Source organism: Venustampulla echinocandica (assembly GCF_003357145.1).
Source record: "Venustampulla echinocandica strain BP 5553 chromosome Unknown scaffold_5, whole genome shotgun sequence".
NCBI lineage: Eukaryota > Fungi > Ascomycota > Leotiomycetes > Helotiales > Pleuroascaceae > Venustampulla > Venustampulla echinocandica.
The window spans coordinates 1049808-1065003 of record NW_022474210.1 but is presented as its reverse complement, the minus strand read 5'-3'; the positions used below and the strand labels follow the sequence as shown (position 1 = coordinate 1065003).

Below are 15196 nucleotides of genomic sequence, written 5' to 3'. Positions count from 1 at the left end.
AAGCGGAGAGTGCCCGGCACTGCGATGAGTCTGTTGCTCTGTACGTACTCTGGGCATAGTCTACACATGCCCCCGAAGGCATTGCAACGGGGGAGACAGCCTTTTGTATGTCTTGGCTTCAACCGGGGCCCTGGACGGAATCGCAGCGATAATACTCGATACTTTCGTAATTGCGGTCGACACCATGACGCGGCCTTGTCACCACCCAATGACACGGATGCAATCGCAGTCCATCACCGTCCCCGTCCCCGTCACCAACAATAATAAGCGGAGAGGCGTCGTACGGGGTACGCGTGTGCCATGGGCAGTCTCGGGCTTTGCGCTTTGTTCCAGAGAGCGTCTGCGGCTGCTATTTGCGTTCGCGGTAGAGAGTGCCGGGAGTGTGAAATTGCGAGTTTTGAGAGGATCTGGAGCTGGGCGGGCCTGGGCGGGCGGACTGGGCTGAGTTGGATTGCGGCTTGTGCAGCAGAGCTCGAAACACCAGGGGACGCTTCTGATACACTTCGCGAACGGGCAACGTCTCGAGTCTCGAGTCTCGACACCACGGACATCTCGACATTGCTGGTGTGGCAGTCCCTTCGTGCTGCCGTGATTGGGCGCAGCCTCTCGATCTCGACCAACTCGCCGTGCGGTGGCGGCTAAGGGCCAGATTGACGAGTCTTGGTCTTGGTCTTGGTCCTGGTCGTCGTCGTCGTCGTCTTCATCTTGGTGCCATTACTCGTTGCCACTCGGAGCCAACGCTTGGATGTCTGCCCCGTGGCGATCATGTGAGATGGCTCAGCCTCGCTCCTCGGATCGTTTGGATAAATAATACCCGTGTTATCCATCCATTGTTCCGCTCCGTTTGCTTGCAACGACGGCTGTGTGCTTTCGGCCGTTATCCGATAGTGACGAACAGCCACGCAAGTCTCAAGCTTTGGCGAGCTAGGTACAGGTACAGGTACAGCGCAGCCATCAACGTAGAGCCGCTCGGCAGGATCAAACAGTTCGTCACTCTCGCTCCTCTTGCTGACAAGTTGTCATGCGAAGTTTCGAAGCTTGGATGAAGTGATCCCAAAGTGATGGCTTACGGAGTGTAGAATACCAGGGCAAGACTCGGAATCCTATAAAGGGTGCTGGGAGGAAGGAATGCTCGCCTGTTGGTACGTGGACGAAGTACAGTACATAGTACCAGCAATGAAGCATGTCGGTTCGTGTCTGAACACGGGCAATGAAGCCCACAATTCGATTTCCGCATAATTTTAAAAGGCATGGGGCGCGACCTCCAAGAAATCGAAGAGACGAGTTTGCCCACAATATAACACCCTGGCTTTCTACTGCAAGTTCCAACCTCCAAGTTATTATAATACTAATCAAGTCCTAAGGTCACTGGTGGGCATGATCATGTGACTCGTCCCCCTTTGCCCGCCACATACCTTTCTAATTGGTGGTTTCACAGCTAGATACTCAGCTCGGTACATAAGTTAAGAAACTGCACCAATGGTGTACGCACTCGAGAGTGCTCCGAGCTGATTATTAGTGTTTTAACACGGCTGGCAAGTTCGTAACGCGTTCCCAAGAGTGTCTAATGGCAGCCTAAACCAGCACGCCCAGGCAATGCCCACGAATCCCTTCTGTGGAGGAAGGCAGCTGAGAAAAGTAGGCTGTCGAAATGGAGCCACAGGCGTAGATTCGTGTCTATGTGCGACAGTGTCGCTGCCTGAAAACGAAGGGACTGTACAAATGCCACTAATGGCCCAATGTAAGCCGGACGAATGCTCTGCATACTTCGTGAGGGCGTGGAATCTAGTACGAAGTACGCTACTGTCAACCTTGTAAACCACCACATACGAAGCTTACCTTGACTGCATCTCTTGAACTTCAATTGTTGTCTATTGCATTGCCATCTTTGCGTTGTCTATTGCTCTCGTTTCTATACTTTCTAGTGTAGGGCCAACCTTGCTCCGTACGGCCAGCAAGACTCCGTTTGCTATCATCAAGATGGATTGGGTCGATCATGAAAGATGGCAAGTTACTCTCCGCTAGGCAACCCTTGAAGCTCCTCCATAGCTCTTGCTAACTATCATATCGCTCACAGCCCTGTCTACGCTGTATGTCCCGCTCTCCTCTCATAGCTTTCCAAGGCCTTCTCCAAATGGCATTACCTCTGATAATGGTTCGCAGTCTTTCTTTGGGGCCATGGGCTGTAGCATGGCGGTGGTCCTCTCCGTGTTTGGCGCCGCCTACGGGATCGCGAAGTCAGGCATTGGAGTCTCAGTAGTCAGTGTGTTGCGACCTGACATGATAGTCCAAAGTTCGTGGCTCTTCCCCCTATCTCTCCTCTATATCCCCTTGCTGGCCGCTCTAATGACATCTACAGACATGATGCCGCCCATCCTCGCGGGTATCCTCTCCATCTACGGTCTTGTCGTCGCGGTTATAATAAACTCCGGCCTCAAGGAGAAAATTGCTCTTCATACAAGCTTCATGCACCTAGCAGCAGGGCTATCATGCGGATTGTGCTGTCTGGCAGCAGGATTCTGTATAGGGATCGTGGGTGATGCCGGCGTGAGAGGTACTGCGCAGCAGCCGCGTCTCTTCGTCGGGATGATGTTGATGTTGATCTTTGCTGAGGTGCTGGGTGAGTTCATGGCGTTTGCTGCTTCTGCCAGAAATAAGCCACTATGATGACCGAATGCTAAATTGCTGTTAGGTCTTTATGGGGTTATTATTGCAATGATGATGGTCTCGCAGGCAACTGTGAATGTGTCGAATTGCGGATAGGGCAGTATTGTTTTAGGGGTGAAGTTCCCCTTTAGGATGAACGCCTTGGGATATTCTTGGGGATATTCTACACAATCCACTCTCCAAGGGGTTTGTCCTCCAACTGGTTTTACCACAACCCCTACTCTAATCCACTATAGCTTTCCGCCATACCATCCAACTCAAAAACCATAGCGAATTGAATGAGGTGTAGATTATCTTGCATACCTTATAATTGACACCTAAGCAATCCCGATTACCTCTGATGAATCTCGCAATTTTTGTTCGCACTACCCAAGTCGTTGGAGCCAGCCAAAATATCATTTGCATTTATTTACTTTTTAATTCTCAAAGGAGTCGACGAGGTAATAACATTCTGCGAACATTTATCCATAAACGCAGCATTGTAATCTTATCCGTGCTCATATCTCCTCCCCCTATGCTGCCACACCATCGCTCGCTTACCGATAAACCCCCGGTAAGAAACCCACAAAAGAAAAATATATCAGTTAATCCTTTTGCAGAGAAGTAACTGCCTCAAGCTATATATTAATAAATAAATAAAATTAAGGTAAAATAATATGCCCCCTTGTTACTCTCTTAGTTTTATTTTTCAATCTACAGCCAAAAGAATTCCAAAAAAAAAATTAAACAGCTGAAGATCGCTGGGGATTGAGCCCAACGCGGGGGTCGAACCCGCAGCCTTGAGATAACAATTTCGGGGTCTGCTAGAAACCCTTCTATATAAGAGTCTCACGCTCTACCGATTGAGCTAGCCGGGCAGTACCGAAGTGCTTTTTTGATTGTACGAAAAATGCATATTTGTATTTATTAAGAGGGTGCGCTCCCGGCCGGATTTGTGGGGTGAGCTTCCGCCTTTGGGGCTAGGGGGGAAGGAAAAATTTTCCAACTGCGTCACCCATGAGAGTAACAACCTGAGGATGGTAAAAAGAGGCTGGATTATTGGAGGTAGGGGATATATGAGGTCTCTGATCAATGTTTTTTCCTTTCCACGAGGAATACAAGAGGTTTTATTTTGAGAGCCAGTGCATCCTTTTCATTCTCGACGATTTTCTCCCTTGCAGTAATTGATGCAACCTCAAATATCTATCCATCAACTTCCCCAGTGGGACCACGATACCTATGTAAACGTTGATTCTCTATCCCAATCCCCACTTATACCATAGTGCAAGCCATAATTTCCTTTTGGTTTTCGATATCTCAGTTGAGTTGCATGTTCTCCTTGGTTTGGGGGTGGCTGTTAGTGATGTTATCGGGTTTAGAGCTAATTGTATCTTTGGTTTAACCGTTCAGGTTAATTACTTCCACTACTGTGAGATAATTCATCAGTAACGCATTTTACAAAGCCACAAACATGAGCGGCAGCGGTCCGGCAGCCAAAACTTGTAATAGGTCAACATAGCATCCTCACTCCTTAGAGGTTCTTTGTATTTTTCTAAATCGTGCTTTCTAGAGATAGCTTGAAAGGTGGTGATGGCCTGGCAGTCCGGGCTTCTATACCGACCGCGCAGTGAACGAGACTAGTACTGTCGTCGAGGGCGAATTTAAGCAGAATTCGAGAATCAGAATCGAGTATTTCGTAATGCGCGACCCGATTTGCAGCATGAGCTTCCGCACCCGGGCCGGTTCCTAGTCCATGCAACAATGACAGAACTCATTATATTCTCTGGTCTTACTGTGCCCAAGCTGGGTAATCATAGACGTTCTGCGCCTCCTTTTCCTGGCCCTAGTTCGCTGAGAGGAACTCAACCCTTCAATATCAGGATATGTCGAAGAATAACTTGACAGCAGATTGTTGGTTAACAATAGGTTTCATATTGACAGCACTTGGGAACTTGACAGCAATAAATGTAAATAGTCTATAGGCAAAAGATAACAACCTCGTCTTGGCAGATATTTTCTTTTAGGGCAAGCCTCTGTCTAATAGCCTGTCTGTCTGCCGAATCTCTGGTAGTGGGGTGCAAGAGGTGGACTGGTGACTGGGTGGGTTTATTACACCTGCCTATGAAGCCTTTCTGTGTCTGTACTCCCTATTAGCTTTAGTTTACCTAACTCCGTAGTAAGTCCAATCAAATAATTATAATAAATCTTACGGGTAAGAATTGGATAGAGCCCTTTTAATCTGAAACCAATGACGGAATAGAAGTACTTACTCGTACAGTACCATTATTATTTAGTAGGATAGCGGGGCTCGGATTTCGGATAAGATAAGGAAGCATCGCTACATATCACTCCGCACTTGAGAATCCGTCGTCATATATATAATGGCCCCACGAAGTATGACCTGAACAAACAGCCCATCTTATATTCTCTACGATTTAACAAGACCGCCTCCCCTCCTCCTCCTCCTCACCACCTCCTCGTTCCACTCTTCTCAGCTTCCCAATGGCTGACCATCAGCCCGCCCCGTCCGTCAAGGTAGAAAACCTCTCCTACAGTTTCCCAGATCGCACCACCGGTCTCAAATCCGTCTCCCTCTCCCTCCCTTCTCGCTCTCGAACCCTCCTTATAGGCGCCAATGGCGCAGGAAAGACAACACTCCTCCGTCTCCTATCCGGCAAACGACTCGCGCCGTCTGGCACAATCTCAATCGGCGGCCTAGACCCATTCAAAGATGGCCTCGAAGGCGTGACATATCTCGGTCTCGAATGGGTCCTCAACCCCATCGTGCGAACCGACATTGGCGTCCGCGAGCTACTCGCCAGTGTAGGCGGCAATCACTATCCAGACCGCAAGGATGAGCTCGTCGAAGTCCTAGACATCGACCTAGATTGGCGCATGCACGCCGTATCGGATGGAGAGCGGCGGCGCGTGCAGCTTGCCATGGGGCTTATACGCCCGTGGAGCATATTGCTGCTAGATGAGATCACGGTCGATTTGGATTTGCTGAGCCGGAGCAATTTCCTGGCGTTTTTGAAGAAAGAGACGCTGGAGAGGGAGTGTACCATTGTGTATGCGACGCATATCTTGGATAATTTGGCGGAGTGGCCGACTCATTTGGTGCATATGAGTATGGGAAGGGTGAAACAATGGGGAAAGGTTGAGGAGATGGAGGCGCAAGCTTTGCAGGGGAAGGAAGCAAGTGGGAATAGTCGACTGGGCATGTTGGTGCTTGGGTGGCTGAAGGAGGATTTGAAGGAGAGAGGCCCTAGGGACAATAGTGACGGCAGCGAGGGCAAAGCTTACTTCAATCCCGGTATTGGGGGCTATGGGCTTCAGAAGGTAGGGTTTTGAGTTGGCCGGTGGATGATTGCTATGGGGAAATGGTGGGGTGATATGATTCGGATGGCTGGCGTAGGAGGTTATTTCATGAGCGCTTCAACGCCTCGGTCGGGCGTACATTGGGCGGCGTACAACATTTAACATATTCTAGGCTGGTTTCATTTTCTCTTATACAAGGGAGACGGCGGTTTGGATATACCCGCCAGGAGCTTCAACGACTTGGTGTTGATAGATTGGCCGGCGCAGCATTTAACATACTCTTTGGGTTGCTTTCTAAGATACAGGAGACCGCGGGTTGTAAGAACATATCCACAGGCTCAACGCCTCGGTCTAATAGGCATTATCCGGCGCAGGATTCAACATATCCCAATATGTTTCTAAGATTGGGAAGGGAGTAGTTTATAAGAAAAGACCCGCAATGAGCTGTCTTCGCTCGCGATTGCGAGTTCCATGTCCAATTCCCCATCCTCGTTCTGTGATGCTACAGGTTTCCAAGCCAGCTGTGTAATAGCTTTCGATGGATTTGAGTATGTGCTGAGAAAAGGTAAGTGAGTCAACTTTGAAAATCAGGGAAAGGAAGTCTTGCCTGGGGTATTTCACTGCGAGCATTTGCGTGGCGAAGCCCTTTTTGATGTCCACGGAGTGTACCGCAAGGAAGCCGGTCTCTAACCCTACTGCAAGGTACGCAACACCATCTCCTAACATCTTGCCCAGGAAATCAATAGCTGTAACCGGGTGGGTCTCAGATATCGTGGAGCGGCAAGTAAATCCTGTAGTTGCTCCTTCATCCTTTGCCCAAACCCGAACCTTTTTGTCCCTTCCAGCCGTAGCAAATACGTCTGAAGAGTCCGGTGCCCATGCAGAATCCAGTATCATCCTACTGTGCCCTTTCGGATCGGACTCCGATAGTGTGTAAGTTAGCTTGTTATCAGAGTCGCGTCTGAATACGGCCCACTGCCTGTCACGACCAACACTCAGGAGATATTGATCATCAGCAGAGAATCTCAGCTTTGTTACAGTCAGGGAATGCGCTGTTAGCGGCGGCTTAACCTCAAGCCAGCCTTTCGTCTCAAACAGCCGGATGACAGCATGGTCGATAGAGCTGGCTTTGCAAGCAGTAGCAATAACAGAGCCATCGTGACTTGCTGCTAGCGTAGATATTTCGTAGCCATGTCCGTAGAGCTTCTCAATCTCCGGCCAGAGGGTGTGCCGAGAGAGATGCTCCTCAGAGGGCGGTTGCTCGAGATCTAAAGTCGATTTGTGTACGATAGAAGCCGGATCAACAGCATCGCGTCCTTGGCCGTTCCCGTTCAAAACCTCTTCGCCGTCTTCAACCGCGTCGATGGCTTTGTTCGATAAACCCAAGACTGGCATGTTTGCAGCATCTGGCATCTCCTCAATACCAGATCCCTTGATGCCACAGAGTTTGCTCAGAAGATTTGCGACCGCTTTGGGCTCGCTAAATACTCGAAGTAGCTTTTCATCTGCACCGGATACAAATTGGGATTCTCCTAGAGAATCAATGCAATTGAGATCGTAGCCATGAATTTGAGGTCTTGCCATCTCATGCCAAGATTCCTTGCTTCCCCGTTTCCACTTTGCATGTAATCTTGTCGTTTGATCCGAGCTGGTCGAAAGCAGATAGTCGCCTCCTTTCGACCATGCAATGCCAGTGATCGACTGTGTATGGCCACTAATTCCAATGCCTTGTAGCCATCGTTCTTGCTGGGCGTCATAATTCCACAGTCTCCAGCTGCCTGTCCGTCCGAGGCTGATGACCGTCTTTCCAGATGGCGCCCAAAGACCCGTCCAAAATCCGCCAGTGCTCCCGGTAGCGGTCGTTGACCCCTTTTCCGCGCTGATCTCGCCCAGTCGTGTGGTAGTCACCCATACTCCAGTTGCAGGATCGGGCACCCATATCGCGAGAGAATTATCGGCCGATGCCGAAAGCAGCTGTATGCCACTGGGACCAGATCTCCATCTAGCACTGTAAATCCAATCGTCATGGCCAAGCAGCAACGCTTCAAAAGTCGCCGAGAAATCGAGACCCTGAGCCTTGAACCGATGGGCTTTATTTGAGAGCGACTTTCCGGGCAGGAAAGCCCCGAACGAGGGATCAGCCGAGGGTGCAGCTGCTGGCAGTTCTTTGCCCTGGTGGATTCGCCACAGTCGGATGTATTTGTCTTGGCTAGCTGAGGACAAGAGTAGGTCGCTATCAGGGTCGTTGCTCTCGGTGGTAAATTCCAAGGATCTTATCCATCCCTCATGTCCTGCAAGCGTCGCTTGAAGTCTGAAATCGGTGCTAACTGCAGGATCTCGCACATATATTTGAATAATGTCTTTGGTTCCAGCTACCGCGAGCACATAGGAATTAGGCGCGCCGGCAAGGGGGCTCAAAGCCAGCGCCAGCGGGAAGAATCGTGGAGTCACCACTATAGTTTGCTGTAGGAATGCCTCGTACTTTTCGTCCAGTGACCATATCTTTACGGTCCCATCCGCGGCTCCAGACGCGAATATTGTGGAGTCAGAGGCCACCGTGATGCAGTTTATAGAGCTCTGGTGGTTGTCGCTATCCTGGTGATGGAGTTGTTGGATGTTGGTGTAATGCCCGGATCTTTCATCCTTCTTCCAAATAATCAAATTCTTGTCAACAGAGCCACTGAGCAAAACGTGCGGAGCTCTGGGCACGAATTTGACAGCATTCACAACGTCTTGATGACCGCAGAGGATCTGGAATACGCCTTGCGAATCCGGGTCCTATGATTGTTAGTCGTGTTCAAACCAAAAAAAATTGTTATAAGTAGCCGACACAAGAGACTTTTGCCATCTGCATCAAAGGTCTCGTGACGTTGTGGGACTGGAAGCAGCTTACTTGTGGTCTCCACAGAGCTATATTTCTATCGGCACCAAAAGCCACATCACCAGTGATATCCCAATCCGCTGCAGAAGGGTGCCTATTGCCACCCGCAGCCAGGTAGTCGGCGTTGATTTGAAGCATTGTCATGTCATCAGGCGGAGGAGCGGGGCCTGCACAACCGGGGTACCTTAAAACGACGTCCTGTCTTTCTTTATCATTCAAAGGAGGTTCTTGGGGATTATTTAATTATTCAAGATACTACTCGGATGGTTGAGATCCGCCAAGGGCTCTATTGGAGGTGGTGTTGATATGATGTTGTTGGTGTCGAGGTTTTCGCTAACCCTATTCGATTTTCACGATGTCAGGCACGAGTAGCAAATACCTTAGCACAGGCATGCTCTATAGGCATTCTTCATGCTCCCAAAGATCCCCTCTCATAAATATTTCTCTTCATCTCTTAATTACCTTTACTTTGCTTTAATTCAACTTTAAATATCTTTTACCGAGAATCACTAAATAACAGAACATCCACATTTCTGCATCAGCCCAGAATCACCAAATCCTTGGTGCCAGCATCGTACAGTAAGCGAATGCTTGGAGCGCAAACTTTTCTGACATTCCAGCACATTACCACGTCGCTTCCCCGTCCCCGTCGCAAAATAATTCTTACACCGCCATCTCGACATTGCAACGTCCATCATCACCCCGACTAGGGTAATCCTCGAGATGGCTTCAGAAGACACCATTTCGATCCTCGTGGAGTTCACGTGAGCAAAGACCCCCAAGTTCTTCCTTCGTTACAAGAGAAGTCACTGACAGTGCTCTAGGGGTGGACTCGAAATGCTATTCGCGGACGAACGCAAGCATAAATTGTCAGTCCCAGCTAAAGATAACAAGGGAAACCCCGTTACTGTCGGTTGGCTCGTCGATTATCTCTGCGAAAATGTGATGAAGGACTCGAGGAAAGAGCTGTTTGTATTGGACGATCACGTGTAAGTAGCTATTTTCTTGTCTCAATATATTCAGCGCTCTGGAGCGGCCGTTGTTTTCAAATCAAGCCTCTGAATCCCCTCCCTATCCGTGTATTCGTCACCGCTACATCAGCATCAGCTGGCCATGGATGGCAGTCCATCCTAATATACCCGTCGAGCTACAATTTCCTATCTATTTGGTCGAGCCGCATACTTGTCCCACGGCTTACACCGTCCTCTTGCATTGCAGCCGCCCGGGCATCCTAGTCCTCATCAATGACGCCGACTGGGAACTGGAAGGAGAAGCCTCTTACGCCCTGCAGCCAAACGATAACATCCTGTTCGTTTCAACATTGCACGGTGGCTGAGGCTCTGTGTGGGTTGGGGGGGGGGAGGATCAATACGACATGTTCAATAAACCACCCGGCTTGGGACGAGAACAGTTCCGTTAATATTCCCGTCATGCCTATCCCTTCGATCCGGCAAAATCGACGGGTCTCGGGATTCTAGCCGCCTCTGACTCTGTCTCGGACGACGATGCGTGGGGACAATGCCCCGTACCATGGCGGTTCTGATTATCTTCAAGGGATATCGCTGTGGCTCAACCCTACGGTTGAATGGATCCATTATATCTATATGGCGACGACATCCAATCCACTGGCTCCAAGTCACAATGTGCGTATTACAAGGAATAGCCTTGCAGGATCTCCAACATGGATGTACCCCGAAGCCCTCTCTACTCTATCATCCACAAACCTGTCTCTCATGTCTCTCGCTTCGTCGTTCCGAAAGGAAAGACATCGCCGACGTTGAAAATGCAGCAGTGCCACAATGCCCATAGGCCATCCTCTGGCCAACCCTTGCGCAGACAACGCACACAATGCGCACAATGCACGTACTATAAACTTTTACCTGGGAAGACTCGCGCCATGTGGCCCTATAAATCGATATGTGATTATAAACACGACAAGCAAACCGCACAGCATCAGGGACTCTCCATGAAGCGTTTGCGCATCGCAGGGAATTGCACGGAATCTGCCTCCGCAGCTATCAACGGCACCTTTTCCCGAGTCCGGGACAAACAAGAACAAGCTGCAAGCACCGGGGGACCGCGGGGGGTTGAGATTGCCTTCTTGGAGTCTCTCAAATACTCCGCAGCAAATCACTAGTTCTAACCATCGTCGTCCAATCTTAGCGGTGAAAGCGCAAGCCTCGCGTGCGGCCACGCCGATCCTCAAGATCTCCTCCACTTCTTCACACTTTTGCAGGGCTGACAGGAAAATCACCCCTTCGCCCCCCGTCGCCCACTGTGAATGGGTGGGGGCTAGTTGGTTGGCCTCGGGGGTGGTTCCGCTATCCCTTCTGTCCCGGCTGTCTAGGCCTCTGGGTGTTTTACTGTACAAATGGCAAAAACGTGAAGCAAGAGAGACTCAAGGAGTGAAGATCGAATGCTCTAACCAGAGCACCGGAATCGGGCACTTTGGCCGTTGGGTCCCCATGGACGCGCGCGTGGGAGATAACCCCCAGGGATGCCTAAGGCGCCTTAAGCGCTCGCCTACTCCGAACTCACCGGAACCACGCCGTCAGGGCCGTTGCGTGATCTTTTCACAGCACAGAAACAGCGCTGCACGGTGCAGATATCGCCCATCTTTCGCCCGGCCCGCCCCGACACAACTACGTACATGTACGGGGGATAAGGAGGGGCAACGGGGCGCCGTTGAATTATCGATAGGTGCGGAATTCTTGCGTGATGCTTCGTGCATCCAGACAGCTGCTGCCTAGGTGCGTAAGATTGCGCATGGGCGGGTTTGGCTGATCATGGGAGACGAACTTGGACTCTTGGAGAGATTCGACGAACTGAGGCTGACGCCGTGCAACGTCTGCTAAGGAAGGTCAGTTACACGGCCCGTGAGAAAGGCTAAAGCCAAATGGAAATGTTCTATTGAAAATCGCGGGATCCTGAGACCTCTCCGCAATAGCACCGGAATGTCAGCGAGCTTCGTTCGTATCGACGGGATGGTGTGTCAGATAGGTAATGGTATGCACATAAATATAATTCTTATAGCTATGTATACCTAGGTATATACTGGATAAACCTGTAAACCGACCGCCTGGAAATCCCGTGTGTTTGTGTGTTTCCAAGCAAAAAAACAAAAGACAAAAAATCAATCTACCTCCCAGATGACATCTTCGCAGACGAATTGTGTTGAAAAGTCTTTGGACAAAATCCCGCCCTCCTTTTTTCCGGTATAATCCTGTGCGATGCAATAACATAACGAGAGGAAGCAGGTAGGACCAAAACCAAAACAGACACGAGACCAATGTCTCTCCAAACCGCGCAATGATAAAATGCCTCGACGTGATCCAGCCCATCCGGGGAAACCTTTCCCTTTGCTATATCCCATTCGCTATCCCAGAACCTCCCATTTGTAATCCACACCATGATAATAAATACAGTTGCCTCACATTAAGTCGCACGCGCACACTTCTTCGTAGATCATTCTCTCGTCGACTCATAAAACTCCAAGGCCATAGTTGCGCCGCACCAATACCGTGTCATCCCAGGCGTCAGTAGATCCGGTCTCCAAAAGCCAGCTCGCCGCCTCGCCCCGCATCCCCGAAATTATCGGAGGGGGCGTCATCATAGCAGCTGCCCACGGAACTTGGGCCGCTTCTGTGGTGGTTGGCTGGCATGCTCTCGTCGTTGATGTCGAACATCTCATAGCTTCCTCGGCTGGGTATGTTGGATGGCATGCCAATAAGGCCACCCATGTTGGATCTTCCGGCTCCGGATCTGCTGTATCCAATGTGGCCGTCGACCCCAAGGTTTCTCAATCCGGAGGTTGCAGGCGTCGATGTAGAGCCTACTTTGCGGTCTTTTCCTCGGCCTTTGATGCCTTTATTGCTGTTCTTGTACAAGTTGGCAAAGTACTCCCAAAGTTCCTTGTCACCTGCATGAACAATGTCGCCGTCTTTGATTGAAGCGAACTTGGCCGTGAGTGATCTGATCGTGTTGATGTGATACTTATTTTGATGACACTATGACAAAATATTGGTAAGCTACGTGCTTTATGTGGCATATTTTGGGTAGTCAGGTGGATAGGGGTGGGCATCCGCCTGCAGTTGCAACGGGATGTGGAAAAAGCAAAAAACAGAATACGCGAGAGTAAGGGGGGATCAACAACGCCAAAGATGACGAACCTTGAGATTACCGAGCTGCGTAAAAGATTTTCCGCAAGCATCAAGCTGGCAATGGTAGGGCTTTGCTTGCCCGTGCGTTATCTTGTGGGCGCGGACATTGCCTCGTTGGGCGAATCTCTTCCCGCAGGTATCGCACTGGAAGGGCTTTTCACCGGTGTGCCTCCGTTCGTGGGTCTGTATGGAATCCAATTAGTTCTATGTAATACTGTGGAATAGAGGTATCTCCTCACCTTTAGGTTCCCAAGCTGCGAAAAGCCTTGTCCACAGCCAGGTCGTTTGCAGGCCTGGGAGATGGGTTAGTTGAAAAGTGCATCAGAACGGTAGAATAGAAACTTACGTATGGCTTTTCACCGGTATGCGCTCGCTCATGAATGTCAAGGTGTGTCTTTTGCTGGAAAACCTTCGTGCAGTTTCCAATAGTGCATTGGTACCGTTTCTTGCCTCTCGTACTGGTAGTACCGTCCTGATAATCCCCACCAGTGAGCTTGGGAGTCCCCACTAATCCAGATTCACTCCCGCTGCTCTGAGAGCTATGGCTCGAATAGGGAGGGGTATAGGCACCCACCACAGTTCTGTTCTGTTCGGTAGATGGTGGCTGGAATGTTGAGCTCTCCGATTTGGCTTGGATTGCCTTCATCAGAGTGTCAACCTCCGTACCAAAGTCGGCTACTGCTCCAACATTGACTGGAGTCCGGGAGGTAACGGTTGGTGCATTGCTGGGAGCAAAGGACGAGGTCACGGTTGGCAGCCCGTCCCAGCTGTGTTCCGTCTTCCAGTTCGATTCCGTCTTAATCATAGGGCTCGAGATATGATGCTCCTCGGCGTAGCCTTGGCGAGGATTCGAAAGATGAGATAGTCCACGTTCAACACCATTATCCACTTCTATCATCCGCCGTACCGGTCGTCGTTGAATATAATTCGTGGCAGCAAATTCTGGAATCATCGGGGTGGAGTGTCCTCCAGTATAGGGTCCAAATCCGAATGGGTTTGGTTGCTGTAGCTGCTGATGTGATGCAAGTAGGTTTCCCGACGGTGCCCCGCTGTACGAAACAGGAGCATACTGCGGAGCCACAAGAGCTCGAGTCAAGGCTGCGGAAGAGGCTGCTCGTGAATTGTAGGATTGTATGATGCCCGAGGTATCCATTGCGTAGAAACCCTCGATATGCTGCTGAGGAATCTGGTCTGGCCAACGTCCCCAGGCTTGGTCTGGTGTTGGCGCCGTGACTGCCAGGATGCCGGTTTGTCTTGCTCAAAGGCAAGACACAAATACGATCGCAGACGAGACTGACTTAGAATAGGTTGAGAGCGGAAGTGCAGGCGTGCACAGTAGATATCCGTTTGTCAAGATCAAGTAATCGATCACAAGCAGAATGCAAGATTGGTTCGTTAGGTTGACGATACCTTAATGTGTCGTAGGTGGTATATGTTTTGGTATTGCAGAGAGAGAGAGAGTTGTAGTCGTAGAGAGATCCCGAAAAGGAGACGGTGTGAGCCAATGTGGTTCGACTAAACAGTATGGAGGGGTTGCCAGACGTTCGGGTTCTCACTCCGAGATCTCGCAAGATGGATACCAGATGTATTCATATACTGAGCACGCACCATACCCCCCACTCAGCTGGAAGCAATAATGGCCACCATCCCACGCCTCCCGCTTTTGAAACTGGGCCAATAGCTAACCACCATCAAGGGCATGGGCGGTGAAACAGACAAGGCTGCGAACGTATGGTATTATATTCGTTATGACACTGTGAAGTGAAGAAACTGCATCACACAACAGTGAGAACGAAGGCTGTTGAGATCAACAAGACGAAGCTAAACAGTTGAGTGCCAGTTCTTGCCAAACCTTACAAGGGGGGGGGTGCAAGGGTCTGTCACGGTGGCATCAATTTGAGAGACAAGTGTAGATGAGAAAGTCCAATCCAGAAGAAGCACAACGCCTCCCGGTGGGCATCACCAGGAAGGGCTCGTTCAAGCTTGTCCGTACGTCAATCGAGACCTGGAGAGCGGATGAGCGTCGAGCACAGATCGAGTCTGGTCCCCGACTCCACAGCACCTAACTCGTAGAGTGGGGCGGCGGCGCGGCTTCATACGGGCGGGGCCGCAGACGACGAGCTGCGAGAATCATAGCCCATCAGGTGGGTATGGAGGGTAAGGGGGAAGGAGGGAGCTGGGGGGCCTGGGG

The 15196-nt window shown here is 50.3% G+C and overlaps 5 protein-coding genes across 5 annotated transcripts; 3 read left to right on the top strand and 2 right to left on the bottom strand.

Annotated features, from left to right (window-relative positions):
- Positions 1 to 2190: 2190 nt before the first annotated feature.
- On the top strand, positions 2191 to 2763 carry BP5553_07265 (V-type proton ATPase proteolipid subunit; the record flags this gene model as incomplete). Its single annotated transcript, XM_032015888.1, has 3 exons — positions 2191 to 2293; positions 2360 to 2620; positions 2693 to 2763. The coding sequence occupies 3 exons, from the start codon at positions 2191 to 2193 to the stop codon at positions 2761 to 2763; spliced, it is 435 nt and encodes a 144-aa protein (XP_031868157.1).
- Positions 2764 to 5148: 2385 nt separating this feature from the next.
- On the top strand, positions 5149 to 5997 carry BP5553_07264 (p-loop containing nucleoside triphosphate hydrolase; the record flags this gene model as incomplete). The annotated part of the gene is made up of 1 exon (XM_032015887.1): positions 5149 to 5997. One exon carries the CDS (start codon positions 5149 to 5151, stop codon positions 5995 to 5997), a length of 849 nt encoding a protein of 282 aa, XP_031868156.1.
- Positions 5998 to 6384: 387 nt separating this feature from the next.
- On the bottom strand, positions 6385 to 8983 carry BP5553_07263 (WD40 repeat-like protein; the record flags this gene model as incomplete). Its single annotated transcript, XM_032015886.1, has 2 exons — positions 6385 to 8742; positions 8858 to 8983. 2 exons carry the CDS (start codon positions 8981 to 8983, stop codon positions 6385 to 6387), a joined length of 2484 nt encoding a protein of 827 aa, XP_031868155.1.
- Positions 8984 to 9568: 585 nt separating this feature from the next.
- BP5553_07262 (uncharacterized protein) lies at positions 9569 to 9838 on the top strand (the record flags this gene model as incomplete). Its single annotated transcript, XM_032015885.1, has 2 exons — positions 9569 to 9609; positions 9670 to 9838. The coding sequence occupies 2 exons, from the start codon at positions 9569 to 9571 to the stop codon at positions 9836 to 9838; spliced, it is 210 nt and encodes a 69-aa protein (XP_031868154.1).
- A 2543-nt stretch (positions 9839 to 12381) lies between these two features.
- Positions 12382 to 14158, bottom strand: BP5553_07261 (uncharacterized protein; the record flags this gene model as incomplete). The annotated part of the gene is made up of 4 exons (XM_032015884.1): positions 12382 to 12852; positions 13015 to 13188; positions 13245 to 13298; positions 13352 to 14158. 4 exons carry the CDS (start codon positions 14156 to 14158, stop codon positions 12382 to 12384), a joined length of 1506 nt encoding a protein of 501 aa, XP_031868153.1.
- Between the last annotated feature and the right edge of the window lie 1038 nt (positions 14159 to 15196).